We start from the raw sequence: 20,466 nt of genomic DNA, 5'->3' as shown, positions 1-20,466 counted from the left end.
TGAATTTGTTGCAGGGTCACATCTTATTGTTACATTATATTTTATGGTCATATTTATTATTAAATTTTAGTTCACTAAGTTTTCAATTTTTTAACTAATTCGTCGTTTTAATATTTTTTTATATTTATTTTCAAAAAACATCGATTTTTATAAAAATATAAATGTGTATAACTTGAAATCCTTTTTATTTATATCAAATTATCAAATATACTCAAAATTTGATAACTTGGTAAATATCTTCAGAAAATTTCCGAGAGCACCGGTTTGTGAACTTTTTTATTTCGAGTGCTGAAGGGGAGGCCTTTTCCAGCAGTTAATCGACCTCGACTAATGATGTGTGATGAATCAAAGACACGTTGATAAAACACACAATTTTTCCAGGCTCGAATACAAACTTCCACATCTTCAGAGACGGATACTCTGACACAGTGGCGCACTCAGGATTTAATATTGGAGGGGGCCCAAGAAGGAGAATGTAAATTAGTCCCATAGCCTCTTTTTCTTCTTCATATAATTATTTTTACATATTTTCACAATACACGACGGTATATTTGTACAGTTTCTCCTAGTTTTTATTGAATTGGAGGCATAACGGCGGTAACCGTTGAGCGTGTCATCAGCGACTGGCGGATTGGAAGTGACTAACAGCGACCATGATGGACATGTGCGCCTAGTATGCTAAAACATTACTCAAATATTATCGGACGTGCTACCCGCTTGGTCTAGAGCGCTACAATATTTATGTCGAATTCCACTGAAAAAAATGTTCTTTTGATTTACACCACCACCGACTAGTAAGTGGGTGTAGTCGTTCTTTTCGCCGAATGTTTATCATCGATTTTTGGTTTTTTAATATTGAGGCTCCAAAATATTAATTGAAAAAGGACAAAAAAAGTATTAGTGCATTTAACTTATACACAAACCTACTCAACACAACACAGCCTAATTTCTCGTTTATCGGTCTTTTGTCTATTGCACTCGGTGTACCTACACCATGGCCCCCACATCCTGAAACGGGCCCTCAGGCTAGGATATTTGGCGGGCCCCCTACCTACCGCTAAGATTAACGGCAGTGTGAAACACTACATTAACGTTTTCCAAATAGTGTTTTAGTTTGAATTAAGGGTACTTTTTACTACTTTTTTTTTTACTATTAAAGCTAATTTATGATGTGTGTTTATCACACTTATCTGGTCAACCCGACACGCCAGGCCCCCCACAGCCCGGGCCCCCAGGCTAGAGCCCTGTCAGCCCTCCCCAGCCATGACCTACACCACTCCGGAATTCAGGTGGACACCGAGATTGCCGAGATGAGAGTTCCATTAAGGATTGGGTTTTTAAAAAAACCCGAAATCCGTGTTTCGAAATTTTTGTGTTTGAAATTAAAATCTAAGAATTTTTTCTAAAAAGAGTGCTGGTGGCTAATTTTTTTGCCGTGTTTTTATTTGTCTAAGTCCAAGGTACCTATAGTTTATTGGCTTTCAATTTCAATGTTTAAAATCATTCTGATAATTTTTATGTTTTGGAGGTGTCAGGGCCCCTGCCGCCCCCCCCCCCCCTGGGTGCGCCACTGCTCTTTTTATTTATATGGAATGAATAGGAGAGTGGTTGGCATCCTACATACACTGAAGTGAAGTACCATATATTATTAATATTGTAATTAAGTATTGGATAATCCGCGTATCGCCGCAATTAAATTTACAACATTGGCCTAAAATAAAACTCAATATCATCTTAAATCTTCTCTCATTTTTGTATATGTTTGCATGTGAATCAACAGTCATCAGTCATCACAATATTTTCTTTCATGTGATTGGTTTACTGAATGTTATAATTTCGTTTCCTACTAATGACGCATTCTCACGTGACGATTTTTGTCGTTCAACTATAAATGATAATTTATTAAAAAATAATGGCACATTAGAACATTATCTATTGTAAGTAGCGCGCGGTAGGTATTGGAAAGCCCAAAATATAAATTATCCGTAAACTACCTGACAGTGACGTCCGTAGACAAAATGCCGCCCCTAGGCAGCGTCAAAATGCCGCCCCATTTTTTTTTATCATCCTTTCATTACTCTAATATCTAAGAAATGTGTTGTATGTAGCATGGCCCCCTCATCCTGAAGCGGGCCCCATGTTAGGATCTTTGGCGCCCCCCCTACCTATCGCTAAGGATAAAAGCAATACGACGCTCTACAGTAATATTTTCCAAATGGTGTACGCGTTAAAATTGATGTGTATATTTAGTGTTTTTTTTTTGTATATTTTAATACATACACTTGAATTATGGAGTTTTTGAGTATCGCTACACAATTATAAATTGTATTGTGTAACCACATAATTTTAAATATGTTCATCCGGCAACTTTTAAATCTCGCGAAAAAATACGGTATGTATCTACCTATAAATCTCTACGATAAATTCTCCTTGTTTCGTTACCAACGTTGATATTATAATATATTATTTTCTTTTAATAACTATGGCGCGACATAATTATTGGCTTTTGCGCAGTATACCTACCACTGTTATGAAAGGAACTTTTTAATCTGAGTAAATGACATTATATTATTATGACTGATTTATTATTCGTTTGTGGTGTTTTACATTTATAAAACTATTCATAATGTGTCTAGGCGCCAAGTTTATTAGCATTTGTATACGAAGCCGTGCAGTCAAAAATAAAATAAAAAAATCACAAGCGGAGCGTCGTGACATCATACTAAAATCGCTGCGAGTACCTACTGGGTAATAATAAAAAAAAGCATCCGGAAAGAAACATCCCAACGATCAGGTTATAATATAACTAAGTTTAGGTAGCTATTTCTATATAATACCAAATGATTTTCCTCGATTTGCCGCCCTTCGAGTATCTGCCGCCCCCAAGCGACGCTCAATCTGCCTACCCCCACGGGACGTCACTGCTACCTGAAAACCGATTAGTTTCCAATAAGATTCTGGGCAGTATTATAATAATGTTTTTTTTTATCTAAGCAAGTACCTATTCATTATTTTATTTAGATTATTTTATACTATAATAATTACTATGAAAATAATGATTCAATCAATAAAGTATTATTAGCAAAAACATGATATCCAAACCTAATACAGATGGGTACAAATCTACTAAAATTGTTGTGATTAATACATCCGTCCGTTCTTTTGTGTACAAAATTAAATGACTAATATTTTGATTCTAGCTAGATAGTGGATACCGCAATAATGGAAATGATAATACAATAATTTTATTATCAAACCACTAAAATGGCTTCACTTAAACAGATAATAATATAGTAGGTGCTTATTCTTTTCATTTCTACGATTTACATTAAATTTGACATAAAAGGACGACGGACGAGGGAAATTACGCCAATGAATAAAATTCATAAAAACAAAAATAAAACTATATATTTTTTCATATAAGTGCTTATGGAAACTGATCTTTATATAAAATATATTCATAATTATAAAATAAAAATGCTCGGAGCAAACAATTGGAGAGTGTCGGCGCTGGATCATCCAGGATAGAGGAAGTTTTTGAAGGAGGCCAAGGCTCACCAAGGGGTGTAGTACCATAAATGATGATGATGATGATGACCTACCTCAGAGTCTTGAGTGCAATTTTGCCGAAAATGAGTTAGGTGCACATTTTATACTTACATACTTATTACCTACCATATCTGTCAGATCCAATTCACACTTTGAGTCTATTCATAACATTTCAAAAAAGGACATTTGTATCAGAAAATTATTTCTGTTTCTTTTATAGAAACAGTTTTAATTCAACTTTTTAAGAATTTTTATACAATGTTCGTTCGCGAACAGCAAGCTGTGTGTACTTTCAATGTATCTTGTCTTACCAATTTGTGAAATATACCTAGTTATTCATCAGAGGTGGATTGTAACGGATTGAGATAGAAAGAACTAGACTTGAAGTGTGGTGTTGGAGTATCTGGTGTCCAGTTAAACTGGCGAATATGTGAGTATATTAAATTAATCTACCTATCTACCTATCTACAATTCTACTCGTTATCTGAAAATGGTTCACCAATAGACATGTCGTGGATATTGTGGTTAGTAGGTAGGTATAGTAAAATGTAAGATTATTAGATATAAATTACCAACCTGACAAATGAATGAATCATAATAAATGTTATTCCTTCTACTAGTATGTTATTTTATTCCTTATTTATGTCATTGACTTGCTTTTATACTCCGTTACACGTGCATGGATTTACTGTTGACAGTAAGTATTATCGCGGCTATAACAAGAAAATGTATTAAATCGTAAAAATCGTTACATAGTATAGAACAGGAATAGATAGAACAAAATCAATTTCGAAACCAAATACGGGCGCAGTTTGTAAAGTAGTTTCTAAAGTGTATAATAATTTTATTATTTACGAAAAATATTGAGAATAAAATATTTTTTATTAAAATATTTAGAAATAAGGATGTGCCATCGTTTAAATTTTATCAAAAGCTAAATTGAGTCAGAATCTTTATTGTCTTCGTGTTCTATTCAGCAGATGGCAGTATGATACGACAAAACGCCAAAGTTTGGTAACCATTATTATACAGCCAATAGCATTGCCTATTCGTAGCAGGTGTTAAAAAGAGATAGTTGCGTTTTACGAGGAGCGAGACAAGGATGTCAGATGATACTGCGCTGGGGGTAAACAAGTGATTTTGTTCTCGCACGAGGGCATCATTCGAGTTTCTGAAATCTTGAATTTTATTTTCATTTAGTTAGGGTTAGAAACCTCGCGTTGGAAGGTTGTCGTTGTGTCGTTCCAGTGTAAAACGCGGGAAACTACGATGCGATCGTAACTTCAAAATTCAAAAGTGCAGTGAATTCATTTATGTATCAAAACAAAATTCTATTTTGTTTCACGATAACATTCTAAATAGTACTAATAAAAAACAACCCATGTTATCTATTTAATTAAAAAATATAGTAGGTACCTATAATTATATTTTAAACATTATGTGAAGAAAATTAATGTGTTAGCTTTTTTAAAAGATTTTAGTTCGAAGCTTATAAAAGTGAGTTAGACTTGACTTATCAATAGATAATAATTAACGTGAATTGTATTTTAAAATTTAAGATCTTAATTACGTATCTACCTAATAATAATATTTTGATCATAAATTATTATCTATGTGTTATGATTACAGTTTTAATAAAGTGTAGGTCAACCAAAAATACACCAGAATAAAAACTATAAAATATAAAAAACTTGGGTTTGAATCACAAGCCTATATTTTTTGAAAATGACCGACGAAACGTTCCACATGGGTGACCAAGGAGTTGAGTTCCACATCGCTAGACTGATGGAGAAGCTGGAAGCGATGCGAGGGACGACCCCGGCGCTGGTCGCTGCGCCCATGGAGCCGAAAGCTGAGCTCCGCGCTCTCGAACTGTGGCGCGCGGTAATTTCAGAGTGCTTGGCGACGTTTTTCTATGTCGTGCTGGTCTGCGGCGCTGCCGGGGGTGCCGGCGGTGGTGCGGGGGCTCCTCCTGCACTCGCCCTGCTGGCCGCTTCTCTCGCAGCTGGACTCGCCGCTGCTACCCTCACGCATTGCTTCAGACACATCTCTGGTAAGACGAAGTTCTATATTTCATTTGGTTTTACTCATAATCACTGGCGATTTGAGGTACGCGTTTCTGCGATTCTGACAGGTTTGGAGGCCCCTCGCAATGAGATAACCTGCTATTGTGTATTATCTTCAAGGAAAACCGCCACCATTCGTAGTAAATGAACCTATACGTACTTCAGAAATACCTACGCTGAATAAACCTATATATGGACGTAACCACATATTATATGAAAGCGAAGTAAAAGAGGTCATTTCGCATTGGAGATTCATTTGTAGAAAACTTCACGCTGTTATCGCCCGCATTTCACAAATTAAAAAAATCAAAGAATATTTTTATTTTATAGGTATTTACGACAAAACTATTGTAAAAATATTTTGGGTCACGACACAGATTAGGGTAATTATTAATAATTTTGGTTTCGTAACCCAAGCCCTTCCAAAATTATAAGAGCTTTTTTAGCTTTCATAGTCAAAGTCGACAGTTTTTTTACCTCTTTGCAATTATTATTTCCTAATAACTTCCAAACTGTTTTAAAATTATGTTTGTTTTGTACATTATGCTAGAGTGGTTACGCGTTTTATAACTTTGCACCTTTTTTTGCACTTTTTACAACACTGATAAGCTTCTTTGCCTGATTACCTCGCATAAAATTAGATCAAATGATATTCACTTCTAATAATTATGTAGTACAAAATAGATAAACATATCTAAGAACATATTTTTAGGATATATTATATCATTGTCATCCTAGAGCCGGGGGTGCAAAGTTATGAAGTAACAACTCTTCCTATGCATTATATATTTTTTTGTTATTATATCTCAATATTATGGTCCATAGGTTAAGTAAGAATCCCTGTTTTAAAGAGTCAAAAATTAACAATGCGGCGAACATGAAATGAAAGATACAACGAACAATAAGTTTTGCGAAAAAAATATTTTTGTTTACCCGAAGTAGGCCTTATTCTTTAACTATCCGCCTTTCTGAATTCGCACCATTGATCGCCGTATATTGCGCGAGTAATATACTAAATAAATAAATAACTTCAACGATCCCCGTAAAAAAGTTTATCTAATTCTCGTGGAGGCTAACGAATATAAATAAAACGGGATAGGGGCACTTTCTTTGGAAAATCAATCGGATCTTTTACGAGGCCGTAGTCAATATTTTTTGAAAGTATTTACTCTGGTAAATTTCTTAATATGCAACCTAAACGGATAATAATTTATTGACGAATCCCACGGTAAAGGCTTTTCCTAATAAATAAGTTAATCGAAACCTTTATTTATAGCTGTTATAGTACCTACCTTAATAAATCGCGATTCTTATTTGCGACTTTCGTTTATAATAGTAAATTAACAAGTATTTCGATATAAAGAAGGTACATCCACCGGGTTCAACGATTCAAAGGATTCAAAAATTTGTTATCTGAATCGATGTAGTTAAGGTAGGTGCCCAAAGGCGCTTACACAAGTGGGAGGGGGGGGGGGGGGAGATCGGTTCCAGTCCCTCCCGAGAAACGGGAAAACTACTAATTATTTAGGTATTTTATGTAATCTATGGGTGAATGGAGATAACAGATTAATAAATAGAAATGTACATGCCATTCCCATGGACCGAAGTTATGAAGTAGGATAGTTTATGGCCTGACCACCATAAAACCCAAGATAAATAATTACATACAATAACTTTTTATATACGAGTACAACGTTATTAAATTTCCTGTTCAATTATTATGCTCAATATGCTCAAACTTGTACTTGATATGAAGTAAATAAAAAACAAACAAACATCGAATACTGAAATGTCATTTTGATTTCCATAGTAACGCACGTATATATTAATAACTTAGTTGCTAGGACCCCAGACCCCTAGCAACCAATAATAGTGGATTGGATTACGGATTTCTTCCGAAATAACTTTTCATACAAAACAGAATTAACTGAAAATGAATTCAATTCTACTTAAAGATGGCCAAAAGTATTAAAAGAATGCATTGGCATCGTGTTATGATATATTCTAAAAGTTTCAAATGTCCAGCTAGTCGGGAAGTTAGTTAAAAATCGATTGCAAGATTTGTACTGGATAAACAACCACCGGACAAACAAGAATACGAGCTAAGAAAAACGTGGTAAAATATAATATTATTATTATTTTATTATTCCATGTCCTATCCTAATATGATCATAGGTCCTCCACAGAGTGGAGGTTTGTATTAACTTTATTTTTACGAGAAATGGATGTCAGCCACTTGCTCAACCTATTAGGTCCATACTCTGACTCATAACGCAAATTGAAAAACAATATGTGTACTTGCCAGACCCAGGATTCGAACCTGGGACCCTCGATACTACAGACCGGCGCTTAGGCCACGCGGCCGTCGTGGCTGTAAAATATAATATTACTTTCCGGAAAATTAATTCCCTAATCATTTTTTCAGTTAGTGATCAGAATTTGAAGTTCCACTACTAGTTGCTTAGTTTACTAGCATGAATTAAATTGATACTATATTATTTATAATTAATTATCTACATTTTTACTAACCTCGTTTACTGCCTCGTTTTTTTCGATTAACCATAAACAAGTATAATATAGGTAGCTAGCAATCGACAAAAGCCCAATTCAGATATAAATATAGGATTACAAGTCTTTAGGTCGTAGAGGAAGACGGACAAAAGGGCTTTGGTGCCGCCGTGGAACATCCACATCCGCTCTCGACCCCCCCCCCCCATCAACATTTCGCTGCTCAATGGCGTGTATTATTCCTCTGCTTCCTTCCGGGCCCATTCTTTTCCTCCCCCTTTCATGTCTGTCCTCCGAAAAATACAGCCTCGTCGATTTAAGTGGACCGCACCAAAGGAGGCTTCGGCCATATTAAGCTGATTGAATTTTTATATTTTGAGCAATTTTATTTCTCTATCGGAAGCGTTTTGGGATACGTTACTTTCCACATACATCTGGATTACGATGTGACGATGTTGAGAATATACCTACTAGGGCAGAAATGGCGAACCTATGACATTTTTTGTACCTATGACATGACTCGCCGGGAAATTTAGAATTTTGTACAATAAAGTTGAATTATTTTTTTAAATATAAAAATTAAATAGGTATGCGATTGAGCCTTGATCTTGCCAGAGGTTGTAGAACTATTTGCTACGAATTAACTTCGTAGGTGAGTAATATCCACAGAACGGATTAATACGGACTCTAGGACGATTCGGCGCTGGGACAACTGGGCGCCGCGAAATCGAATGAAATTTGAAAATACGAGGGTGGGTCAATAAGTCCTTAGAAAAGCCGACAGGTGGCGCGACTAGTACTGTAAGCGGTTTGTTTTCATGCAGCGGCACTACCGATTCAGTATGCTGCGAAGTTTCAATCAGATTGGTCGGGTTGTTGTTTTTTATTTTCGTACATTTAAAAAAAAAATTTGCTTGTTTACAAAAATGGAGAAAATTGAGTTTAGAGCTGTTATTAAACATTTTAATATAAAAGGGTTAACAGCAAAGGAAATAAAAAATGAGTTGGATTTAGTTCACGGCATATCTGCTCCTTCACTTGCAACTATTTATAACTGGTTAAATGAATTTAAACGTGGTCGTACATCAACAAAGGATGAACCACGCTCAGGACGTCCTGTAGAGGTGACTACACCAGAAATGATCAATAAAATCCACGATATGGTGTTAAGTGACCGAAGATTAAAGTTGAGTGAGATAATTGAGGTTACAGGGATCTCAAAAGGTAGCGTCATTTCTATTTTACATGACAAATTGGGCATGAAAAAAGTTTCTGCAAGATGGGTGCCGCGTTTGCTCACAGTCGACAATAAACGCAATAGGGTGGTGGCCTCTAAAGCCCTGTTGTCGCTCATGCAACGCAATCCGGATGAATTTTTTCGTCGCTTTGTGACTGTAGATGAAACATGGATACACCACTATACTCCCGAGACGAAAGAACAGTCAAAGCAGTGGATTGCGAAAGGCGAACCATGTCCAAAGAAGGCGAAAACCGTAAAATCAGCTGGTAAGGTTATGGCTACTGTATTTTGGGATGCACGTGAAATTATTTTCGTTGACTATTTGGAAAAAGGAAAAACAATAACAGGGGATTATTATGCATCTTTATTGGACCAGCTAAAAAACGAGATTGAAGAAAAACGGCCTCATTTAAACAGGAAAAAAATCCTCTTTCATCAGGACAATGCCCGTGTTCACACATGTTTACGATCAATGGCTAAAATTGAAGAATTGAAGTTCGAATTGGTCGACCACCCACCGTATTCGCCAGATTTAGCCCCCAGTGACTTTTTCCTTTTCCCAAACTTAAAAAAATGGCTAAGTGGACAACGTTTTTTTTTCAAATGAAGAAGTCATCGATCGGACAAATGCTTATTTTGAGGACCTTCCGAAAACTTATTTTTCTGACGGTTTAAAAAAAATTGAGAAACGTCTAACCACGTGTATTGAGCTCCAAGGAGATTATGTTGAGAAATAAAGAAAAAATACAAAAATAAAAACTGTTTTAATGCTTTTTTCTAAGGAATTATTGACCCACCCTCGTAAATAGACGTTCGTGAATTATACATACTTTAAAATAAACATTTAATATATTATTTTATTATTTAATACTTTATGAGAATTTAAATATGCACATGTAAATGATAGTTTAATTGTGCATCTTATGGTTGAGCTCCTACGAAAAGAGAGTTCTTTTATGTTTCTATAAAGTCTCAGACATGATAATTCTCAATCTGCAATAACAACATTATGTTAAGAGTATCGTCTACTTGTTGTATTAACATCGTAACGAACGTCCTAGTTATATCAAATCTAAAGCGAGAAATCGCCTTGGTCTTTAGGTGTATTTAGACGCTATGGCATGTGTAATAATTTAAAGCAGTGTTTTTCAACCTTTTAACACCCACGGCCCGGCGAACATAGGAGAAATATTTCGCGGACCAGTATCAGCCAGAAATGAAAACTAATATAAATAGATAGAAGTGTGGAATATACCAAAATATCTAGTGGGAATATCCGAATCGTGTAGTGGTATTTATAATAGTCGGATGAAAGCTTTTGCGGACCGGCGCCGGTCCGCGGATCACCGGTTGAAGACGACTGATTTAAATTATAAATTGCAAATAATAAATTGTTGTGAGACAAGCAGCAAATAATAAAATTGTGAAATATATATATATAGGTATATACATAAGTATTATATAATATATTAATATGAAACATGTACGTATTCTGTAAATTTAGAAAGTATACGGTACAAAACTAAAAAAAATGTTTCATTCAATTAGTATCAGGGAGCCTGTCGATACCTCAGAGCAAATTATTAGGTTACCTACATGTAAATTGTACGTAAAACATTTCACCGTGGCATAGTTCGCCGTGAGCTTTCTATCGGAATGAGATGAGCGTATAGGTTCTATACGGTCTCCAATTTTATTAGATTCAATTAATTCAATTTTCATAGCTGATTTTAGCAAAATTCATGAATTCTAGAATGAAAACCTAATCTAACCTAATAAATAATCCAGTATATCGGCTATTTTCCAAATTAGTTTGTTGCTAGCTTCCTGTAAAGTGTAAACCGAAAAAAACCGTGTATTATTTAGACATGAATTTTATGTCAGTACTATACGACCAAAGAGGTTGGACCATAGAGGTATTAAATTAAAAGAGGGGTAAGGATTCGGCTTTCTCATACAGCTGAATGAAGCAGGCCAACAATAGCCGATAACTTACGAAAAATAGCGACGCGATAAAAAAAATCAGGGCATCACAGAGGATTTACTTTGGTCATTATAATGTACCCATACAATATAATGTTAACATTCAAATTTTGCCACAAATTGATTACCAGCCCACCTCACCATACTTTTTCGCCATACTAGCCGGCTTCACCATACTTTCATATAACCTGCCGTCCCTAGCGTTGGACGGTCTTTAATATACGGTCATATATTTCCGATACAACATTTCACGGTGAAGTGTAATACGGCAACTGCAAAAGTACAAGTTTCCGGACACGTTATTATTATACCTATCTATATGATGCTGTTATGTTCTTGATCAAGGGGTCTTAAGAGAAATAATGTCAATAATGATTTGACAAACAACCATCTTATTGCTGGCTTAGGCAGCGCCAAGTAGGTTTCGACATATTATTATTATCTGTCAAACTGGAAGCTGGTACTTGGAAACTAGGCCTTGTTAGGAGTACACCGATCTGTAATAATTACGGCAGCTAATGCTGTTGGATAATCCGCTGGCGCTCCCCATTAAGAGTGACAAATAATACATTCAACAATGGGATTAGACGGGGATTAGCAGAGATGTTCGCAAACATTCGAGACGTGACGATTGTTTGCTATTGTCAACACATTTTCACAGGAAGAAGTAAACTGTTTACAACTGCGTTATGTACTAGCTACCGTGTTACCCTATACTGGTGAGAGTTATTTATAATACGCACAACTACACTACCAAATTATCAACATTATTGAACATACATAATTTTGAAAACACTTCTGACAAAATAGTATAAGTAGGGGGTGGATTTATATACATGCACTTAAAGTCATTGAAATAATATGTACTAAAAGCGAAAAAAATATGCAGTTAAAAATTGAGTTTTTATGGGAAAAAAATTGTAGATACCCATTTCACCCTATATTACTGATAAATACCGAATAACAATTTATTAATTTGAATCAATATAATACAATTACAAAAATCATCTTATTACAAATTTTATCTAAATGCTTTTAATACTCACCGAAGCGCTTTAAGTATTCCAGAGTATTAAAAACCATTAGTTAAAATTTGTCACAATTAAGTATGACTCCTTTAGCATAGTGGTACATGTGCGTGGGCGCAATACCCGAGAAATGCAGGTTCGTTTCCTGCGGAGTGGGGAGTCTTACTTTTTTCAAAAAGATTTTTCTGTTGGATATAATATATTTTCTCAGAAGTGTTTCCAAAATTATGTATGTTCAATAATTAGAATGTTACATTCTTAAATCTTTAGTTGATTATAAACATTATTGTTTATTTTTACGCGGTGTGAATGTATTAGGTTGGGTTGGGTCAAAATCGCAAAGGCTGAAATCGTAAAATCCGAAAAATAACATTTTTTTTTGCGAAAAGTGAAGAGTGAAACATTTTAAAATTTGAAAAATGATTTAAATAATATGTCAAATTAATCATTATTATTAGGGTAAAACTATTCGCACAATTAAAAATATATGCTGTCTTCATAACGTGCTGACAACACTTGAGAAGATGAAATTCACATCGGAAATGGATGGTTTCACAAAATAATGACCGACAAATTTACTGTCAAACGGTAGATTTTTGCTGTGGAAAGAATTAGTTATCACTAAACTTGTCAATTGATTATTAACACTATGTATTATTAATGTATGCATAAATGAGAAAAACACAAACAGAATCAACATTTCTCAATAACTAAATTCCATACAGAAACAAAGTTACCAAAAAATCTGATTGGCTCTCTTGAAAAGTAGTGATTTGATTTTAGACTTATCGCCCTTTTACTTTTGCAAATGAAGATATAATACTATATAAATCTTCTATAAATAAGATAAAATAATTTGTTCACAACGTCATTTATTACGTAAGAAGTAAAAAAATGTTTATTTAGTTACCTACCTCATTCCTGATAATGGTGAACAATAGGTTAAGTAATTTCACTGAATAAGTTTTATGTGTAGGTAATATTTGCTATATTATAATATTATGGTGAAGTTATGTCAGATATAAAATATTGACATTATAAATAAACCGAGTTATTTACCTGGTTGCCGAAAACAATTAATGGGAATATCTTTAAATATGGTTTAACGTATTAACAATGAATTAACAGCTACAATTGAGGCCTACGGGTCGGTAATGTGTGGATATTCCATAACCCAGCACCTGTGTACGGTATGCAGGAAGTTTTTGGGTACGTCATATAAATAAGTTCTTTACCCAATTCGACATTGTAATTGAATGCATTTTACATACCTACCTGCTTAACGAGATAATATAAAATTACTTTTCCTGAAAATTGTACATATGCATTTGGCCGTATCACAGACCGTCGTGTGATGTTGTATCGGAATCGAGATGGAAGTCATGTCTAAATAAAACACGTAATACGTAATAAAAACCCACTGGAATACAAGGGAAGTACAGAAGAAAATAGGTAGGTAAGTAAATTAGAAATACAGTCATATCGTAAAATTATGGTAAGCAGGTGTTTTAAGTTTCAAGTCGTACCTATAAAATATCTTATAGTAATGACAGCGTTATTATCAGATATTTGATACCAATCGATATAAAGTTAATGTTTTTATTCTAATACAATCTACTTAATACAATTGGAACATTGTTACTATTTGCAATGCTCGATGAATAAACCGTCACTTTTTTTATCTCAATGCTATACGGCCATCTCTTTCCGGTACGTCAGCTCATGGTGAACAATACTATGGCGAAATGTAAGTACAATAAAAATTAAATTTGTTGGCTTTCGGGATGTCACCTGCCACAAAATAGATTAATAAGATGAAAGCTAGTCGTCATAGATCAGCACTTTCGCGGCATTTTTGGTTTATACCTTAATGAGGGGCAAGCCATTCAACATAAGAAATACAAAGCCCCGAATATCTTCAAATATTACCAATATTGAATGCGTGTTGCGTTTTAAAAGACAAACTTCACTTGTCTAAATAATAAGTTCGAATGGATTTAAGTTTTGTACTATTTCATACACCGTCAGTGTTTATTTGCATTTTGGTGAGTGTACACAGTGCCTGAAGATGCCGAAAGGCGAAACCCGGGTCGCAAAAAAACGACCCAAATGGAATGGTAGATACATAACTTGAATCCATTAGAATTTCAATTCAAATTCCATCAAGTACCTTCGGTCGATAGTATTAATATAAATAATAAGTGGTTTAACCTATGTTTTTTTATATATTTTTATTGCCTCATATATCATAAGTAAAGTTCCATGACTCAATACTGTAAATGAACACCGTCAGAATGCAAGCGTTTTACGTGACATTTCGTTCTGACTCTGACGTGAATGCTATAAATACAATAATTTTACCCCATTTAAATGAAACCCGCGTCAGTATTTAAAAAAAATCTAAATTAAACATAAACCCGTTGTAAATAAAATTAAATCCCGACCCTCCCGATTGCTACAAATCATTTAATTATTTGGATTAAGTCCGTTTGTAAATTCAATGAATGCCTTTAATAATTAAAAACAGTAAGTCCTGGACTGAAAATGGAACATCACGTCCACTTTGAATTCTAAAAAAAAATAAGCCTCTGGAAACGAAATAAAAGAAACTGACCGAATTTTGCGCAAACAATATTTTAGCGATGAATTTCCCAATTTTTATCGAATGCCTACTCGTGCTTTTTTCCCTGCCACTGTGTCATTTCCACTGCGATATGCGTACAATGGAATAAATTGTCCTATTCTAAAAAATACACCCTTATGTTAGAAAAACATTTTCCATTTGCTGTATGGTTTCATTTATTATTGTTCGCCCTAATGCCTAAGCCTATATACTTCAAATTGGATATATTGTATATTAATTACAGAAAAAATACTATATTATATATCACATACTTAAGGGGGAGACGCATGCCAGCAGAGAACCTAGCGGAAATATACGAAGCTTGCAATTTGAGATTTTTTTTGATAATTTACAATTTCAATTGTATTATTTAATAAATATGTATCCGAAAACATTAAAAAGATTGTTTATTTTTTTTTAAACTTAAAGATAAACTTACAATTGTAAAAAAAATGTTATAAAATGTGAATTCGTTGCAGGATCAAATCTTATTATTGCATTATATTTTATGGTCATGATTATCATTAAAATTTAGTTTATTAAGTTTTAGATTTTATGTGGTGTAGATTTTTGACTAATTCATCGTTTTAATATTTTTTAAATATATTTTAAAAAACATCGATTTTTCTAAAAATATAAATGTGTATAACTTGAAATCCTTTTTATTTATATCAACTCGAGCTTCAATATTGTGACCATGCCTAAAATAAAATTTGATATAAATAAAAAGGATTTCAAGTTATACACATTTATATTTTTTTTTAAATCGATGTTTTTTAAAATTCATTCAATTTAAAGTTCATCGTTTTAATATTTTTTATATAGTATATAAAAAATATTAAAACGATGAATTAGTCAAAAATCTACACCACATAAAATCTAAAACTTAATAAACTAAATTTTAATAATAAATATGGTCATAAAATATAATGTAATAATAAGATTTGACCCTGCAACGAATTCACATTTTATTACATTTTTTTACAATTGCCAGTTTATCTTTGAATTAAAAAAAAAAATAAAAGATCTCCTTAGTGTTTTCAGATACATATTTATTAATTACTACAGTTGAAATTGTAAATTATCAAAAAAAATCTCAAATTGCAAGCTTCGTATTTTTCCGTTAGGTGCCTCTTTTCGCCTCTGATAGTATAAGCATCCCCCTTAATCCTCATAAATTATTTACTTTGAGTACTAAAAAATACTTTTTCCACCAAAATTGGTATTTTCAAGTACTTAAATATTATAACCATTTGTTTTATTCAACGAATAATTCACAAATTTAGAGAATGTAACATTCTATATATTGTTTTCGAATGGGGAAGGACCGAGAAGTTCTACGTAGTATCAAAACCAGGAAACTACAGGCTCTCTATAATCAAAAGTTTTCTGTTTGGAGTTTGATGGTGTTTGTCCTTGAGATCAGAACTGTCTGCTTCATTATACGAAACGACTAATAGTTCCACGACAACGCCTATATCATGAAAACTAAGGTATTTATTAATTTCAGTGATTCTATATAATAATAACACTAACAAAGGTAATTTTTGAAGTAAATAAAAAAAGTATTCATTGATAAAATATATTAAATACTAAACTTGCAGAAAGTTTTTTTATATTTATATTAAATCTATATATTTGTATGTTGGGTGTTTTTGTTCAACATAATCACTTTTAGTGTATTGAAAATATTATATTATTATTATAAATGAGTTTAATTCGGACACTAAAATTAATGATTTGTTTATACAATGAATAATTTATTTAGATTTTTTTCAATAATTATTTATTCTCTCTCCTGTCCATTAAGTCGAAGAAATTGTGCATGTGATGGTTTCGTGCATTCGAGCAAAACTAAAATCTGGCAAAGGAAACTTTATTTTACAATATTTTTGTGTGAGGACTGTGCGGAGGATGAAAACATGTGTGCGGACACATCTTGGTAGATATGTGCGCGCACACCTTACAGGGAACATTGACTCGTAAAGTGTTTTATTTTTGTACAAGGTGGTTGGGAGGGTTAGTTGCATTGATGTGTGGTTAATTATGTTCCTCCATTTATATCTTTAATTTTCTTTATGGCCAGAATGAAATATTTTGTGTACATAGTGTTCTTGTGTTGTTCTATTGCTTAGTGTATAGTGTATTATGACGTGGTGGATGTGAGTGATGCATTAATTTTATTAATACCTAATAAAAAATCATTCCTGGGAATCAGAAGGTTAACTTGTCCTACATAATATTCTAAGATTATCCGTGTTATCAGACCTTCCATCAATAACCCTGATACACAATAGAGAGCTTACAGTAGTACCTACGTCCTTAAATACTTGTGACCCGTGAACTGTTTGGTTTGGATCCTTCCGCCGAAAACGCCCTCTCATACATCGCCAAAGCAATGACTTGAGAACTTTCTTTTGGGCAAAAGGGCATAAATAACTGGGCGCGCCTTCTTCATACACTCACGCACCGTCCGGGATTTATTGTCGCCCGAGTTGAATTGACTGCGGGACCGGTGTATGGAAATTTCATCCCCGAGGGTTGGAAATGTTGGCAGTACTCTGGCTCTACGCGGGAGGGTAGATATTTTTTATGACAGGTCTAACGGGATTCTTTCGGTGATGACCTCTTACAAAGGGCTCGCAAACCGGTTGATAAGATCTACAATAAATACTTTGCTCTGTGCTGTTGAATAATAATACAATTATTTTCTTATTATTTACATCATTTTAGTAGCTCTCTGACAATACATTTGATTATATGTGTATGAATCGTGGTCATTTCGCTAGCAGTTAAAAAAACATAGTAATGGTTTTGTTTTACAATTATTTTTTCCTTCCACCTCGTTTCCATCACCGTGAAATACAGGCTTTATATTATAGGATTTATGATTTCAGTAAATCATTCAACCCACTGAATCTACATTTACTTGTTTTTTTTTATTCGGTTAAAGTCTAAAGGATTGGGAATGGGACAACTGGACGCCGCACCGTCGAATGAAATAAATAACGTTCGTTACGATTTGATATTGAAAGTAGGCGGGGAATTTTTAATCAGTATCTACCATTTAGTACCTACTTTTAATTCATTTTGCTCTTAAAATAATGTTTTTATTGCGGGTTGAGAATTATGCCTGAGGATTTATATAAAAATAAAAGAACTCTCTTCTCCGTGGAACTCAGTGGCGAAGGGTGGAGATAGGCTGTTAAGATCCAACATAAATAATGCACAGTAAACTTTGTCATTAATACGTATTTGTTTTCATTGAACTATGATTACAATTTACATATGATGTTAGTTAGTTTTTAAAATTGAACCCTGCTAAAACCAAGCCATAATAGATAATAGTCAAAAAGTATTCATTTATCTATATTATAATATCTAAAATTATGACATTAAATCATACATAATTTTCGGTATTTTATAGATAGAATAATATTTTTTATCAATAATGGTTTGTTTGGTAAGGCAGGGATTAATGAATTTTAGAGAAACTATCCAATACCATGTGTAATACGTACCTATCTATTCTTAATTCAACGAAGACAAAAAATAAGTATGAATGAAAAAGTGTGCACTATTTTGTCGTATCGTCCATCCATAGCATACCAAAACTATTATGGTGTGGCTTTTTGATTGTGACTTTTGATGAAATTTATTTTTAAAAACTAACCAACACAATCTGTAAATTGTGGTCTTAGTTCAATAAAAACAAATATATTATATGACTGACAAAGTTTAACGTACACTATTGTCGGATATTAATACATTCACTGCTGACCAGATAATTACTAATTAATTACCACATTTAAATATCATGTTAATTATATCGAATGGCCAATTAATGCAAACGCGCTAGTCGCGTTGTCAGCACTACATGAGTTAATAGCCTACCTCCACCCTTCGCCACTGGTGGAACTTAAACATATGCACACACGGTTGCATATTTAAATTCTCACTAAGTATTAAATAATAATATACTTACTAATTTAAATATAAATATGTAATAGTATTATGTACCTATAATTCACGAACGTCTGTTTATTTTCGAATTTCATTCGATTGCGTGGCGCTCAGTTGTCCCGGCGCCGAATCATCCTAGACCCGAAGGATTACTTTCAATTCGCATCTGGAGGACCATAAGCGAGTTTTCTAAACTGTTATGGTATACTATGGGAGCTATACAATTATTATATTAAATATGTATATTTTATCTACCTTTGCGAGCCGTTTGTTGTTTTTGGAGAACAGCACTGACAGCTTCCCAAAATGCGTGCATTTAAATAAAATTCCTCCGAAGTGAGATTAAACTGTACGGTACAGTATAAAGCTCCGTGAATAAGTGCTGAGATTTGAGAGAGATCGCGGCCTATTGATAGCGAAATTCAAAGAGAAAATATAATATGCAATATATTTTTACTTCCATAAGAAGTAAGTAACACCTATTTATATGTAGGTATAGGGGTGACCGGCGGGACACCGGCTGAATTTCCGGTAAGCCATAAAGTTCTAAATTCAAAAATATAAAAATATATTAACTTTATTATTTCTAAAACTAAATCAGGAACAACGCAACTACCCATAGATTACACATAATAAGTTATCAAAGAAGACAGAAAGTTGAAGATTGTGATTGAAGTCATTCGCGATAATTAATTCTTGATGCCATGTCGTGTAGTGTTTATTACATTTTTATCACCCTTCGAGCACTCCAACGTTCGACAATAATGCTAGAAATACATTACAATCACGTCACGTGAACTCACCTGTAGTGGTGCTGTCTTCTGTCTAAGGTTGGCGACCATATTACAGTATCATGGGCTCCACATCCTGAAGTGGGCCCCCAGACTAAGATCTTTGGCGGCCCCCCCTACCTATCGCTAAGGATAAATACAGTGTAACGCTCTACCGAAGCGTTTTCCAAAAAGTGTACGCGGTAAAATTAATGTGTATATTTAGTGTTTTTTTTATATATCTTTAATACATCTATTTGAATAATGGAGTTGTCGAGTGTCAGTATGCAATTAAGCATTGTATCGTACAAATACATAATTTAAAATAATAAAAATATTGAAGGAAAATAGCGCCGTAGGCCACTTTTTTCTATTAAAGCAAATTTGTGATGTGTGTTTCTCTCACTATCTGGTCGACTCGCCACGCCGGGCTCCTTCTGAGCCCGGGCCCCCAAGCTAGGGCCCTATCAGCTCCCCCCTTATGGTGGCCATGTACAGTATGTACACCTTTTCTACCATCACATTTCCCTTCATTATGAGTTGTATTATATCGTTTTCTCATTGCAGAAAATATAGCCAAAATATGCAGCCATTCTTGAGGTTTTCTAGGCTTATTGACATCATCTTAAAGCCTCTTCATTGATGACACGAAGAGTGAGAAGATTCAGAAAAATCCTCATCGTTCGCCAATGCAGCCATATCTCAAAAACCTCTAGTCTTCCTAATTCTGATGACC

The 20,466-nt window shown here is 34.0% G+C and overlaps 1 protein-coding gene across 1 annotated transcript in view; it reads left to right on the top strand.

The window, feature by feature from the left end:
• The first annotated feature begins 5,156 nt into the window (after positions 1-5,156).
• bib (MIP channel family protein big brain) overlaps positions 5,157-20,466 on the top strand; it is a 272,918-nt gene continuing 257,608 nt past the window's right edge. The window contains exon 1 of the mRNA XM_085946992.1: positions 5,157-5,602. Coding sequence (XP_085803118.1) covers positions 5,275-5,602 — 328 coding nt within the window. The 5' untranslated portion in view covers positions 5,157-5,274. The remainder of the gene's footprint in view (positions 5,603-20,466) is intronic.

The sequence above is a fragment of the Rhyacophila brunnea genome, unplaced genomic scaffold (assembly GCF_057557595.1).
Source record: "Rhyacophila brunnea isolate RB1 unplaced genomic scaffold, BYU_Rbru_1.0 scaffold_2, whole genome shotgun sequence".
Classification (NCBI taxonomy): domain Eukaryota; kingdom Metazoa; phylum Arthropoda; class Insecta; order Trichoptera; family Rhyacophilidae; genus Rhyacophila; species Rhyacophila brunnea.
The sequence above is the reverse complement of the archived record's forward strand: the minus strand, read 5'-3'. Positions and strand labels throughout refer to the sequence as shown.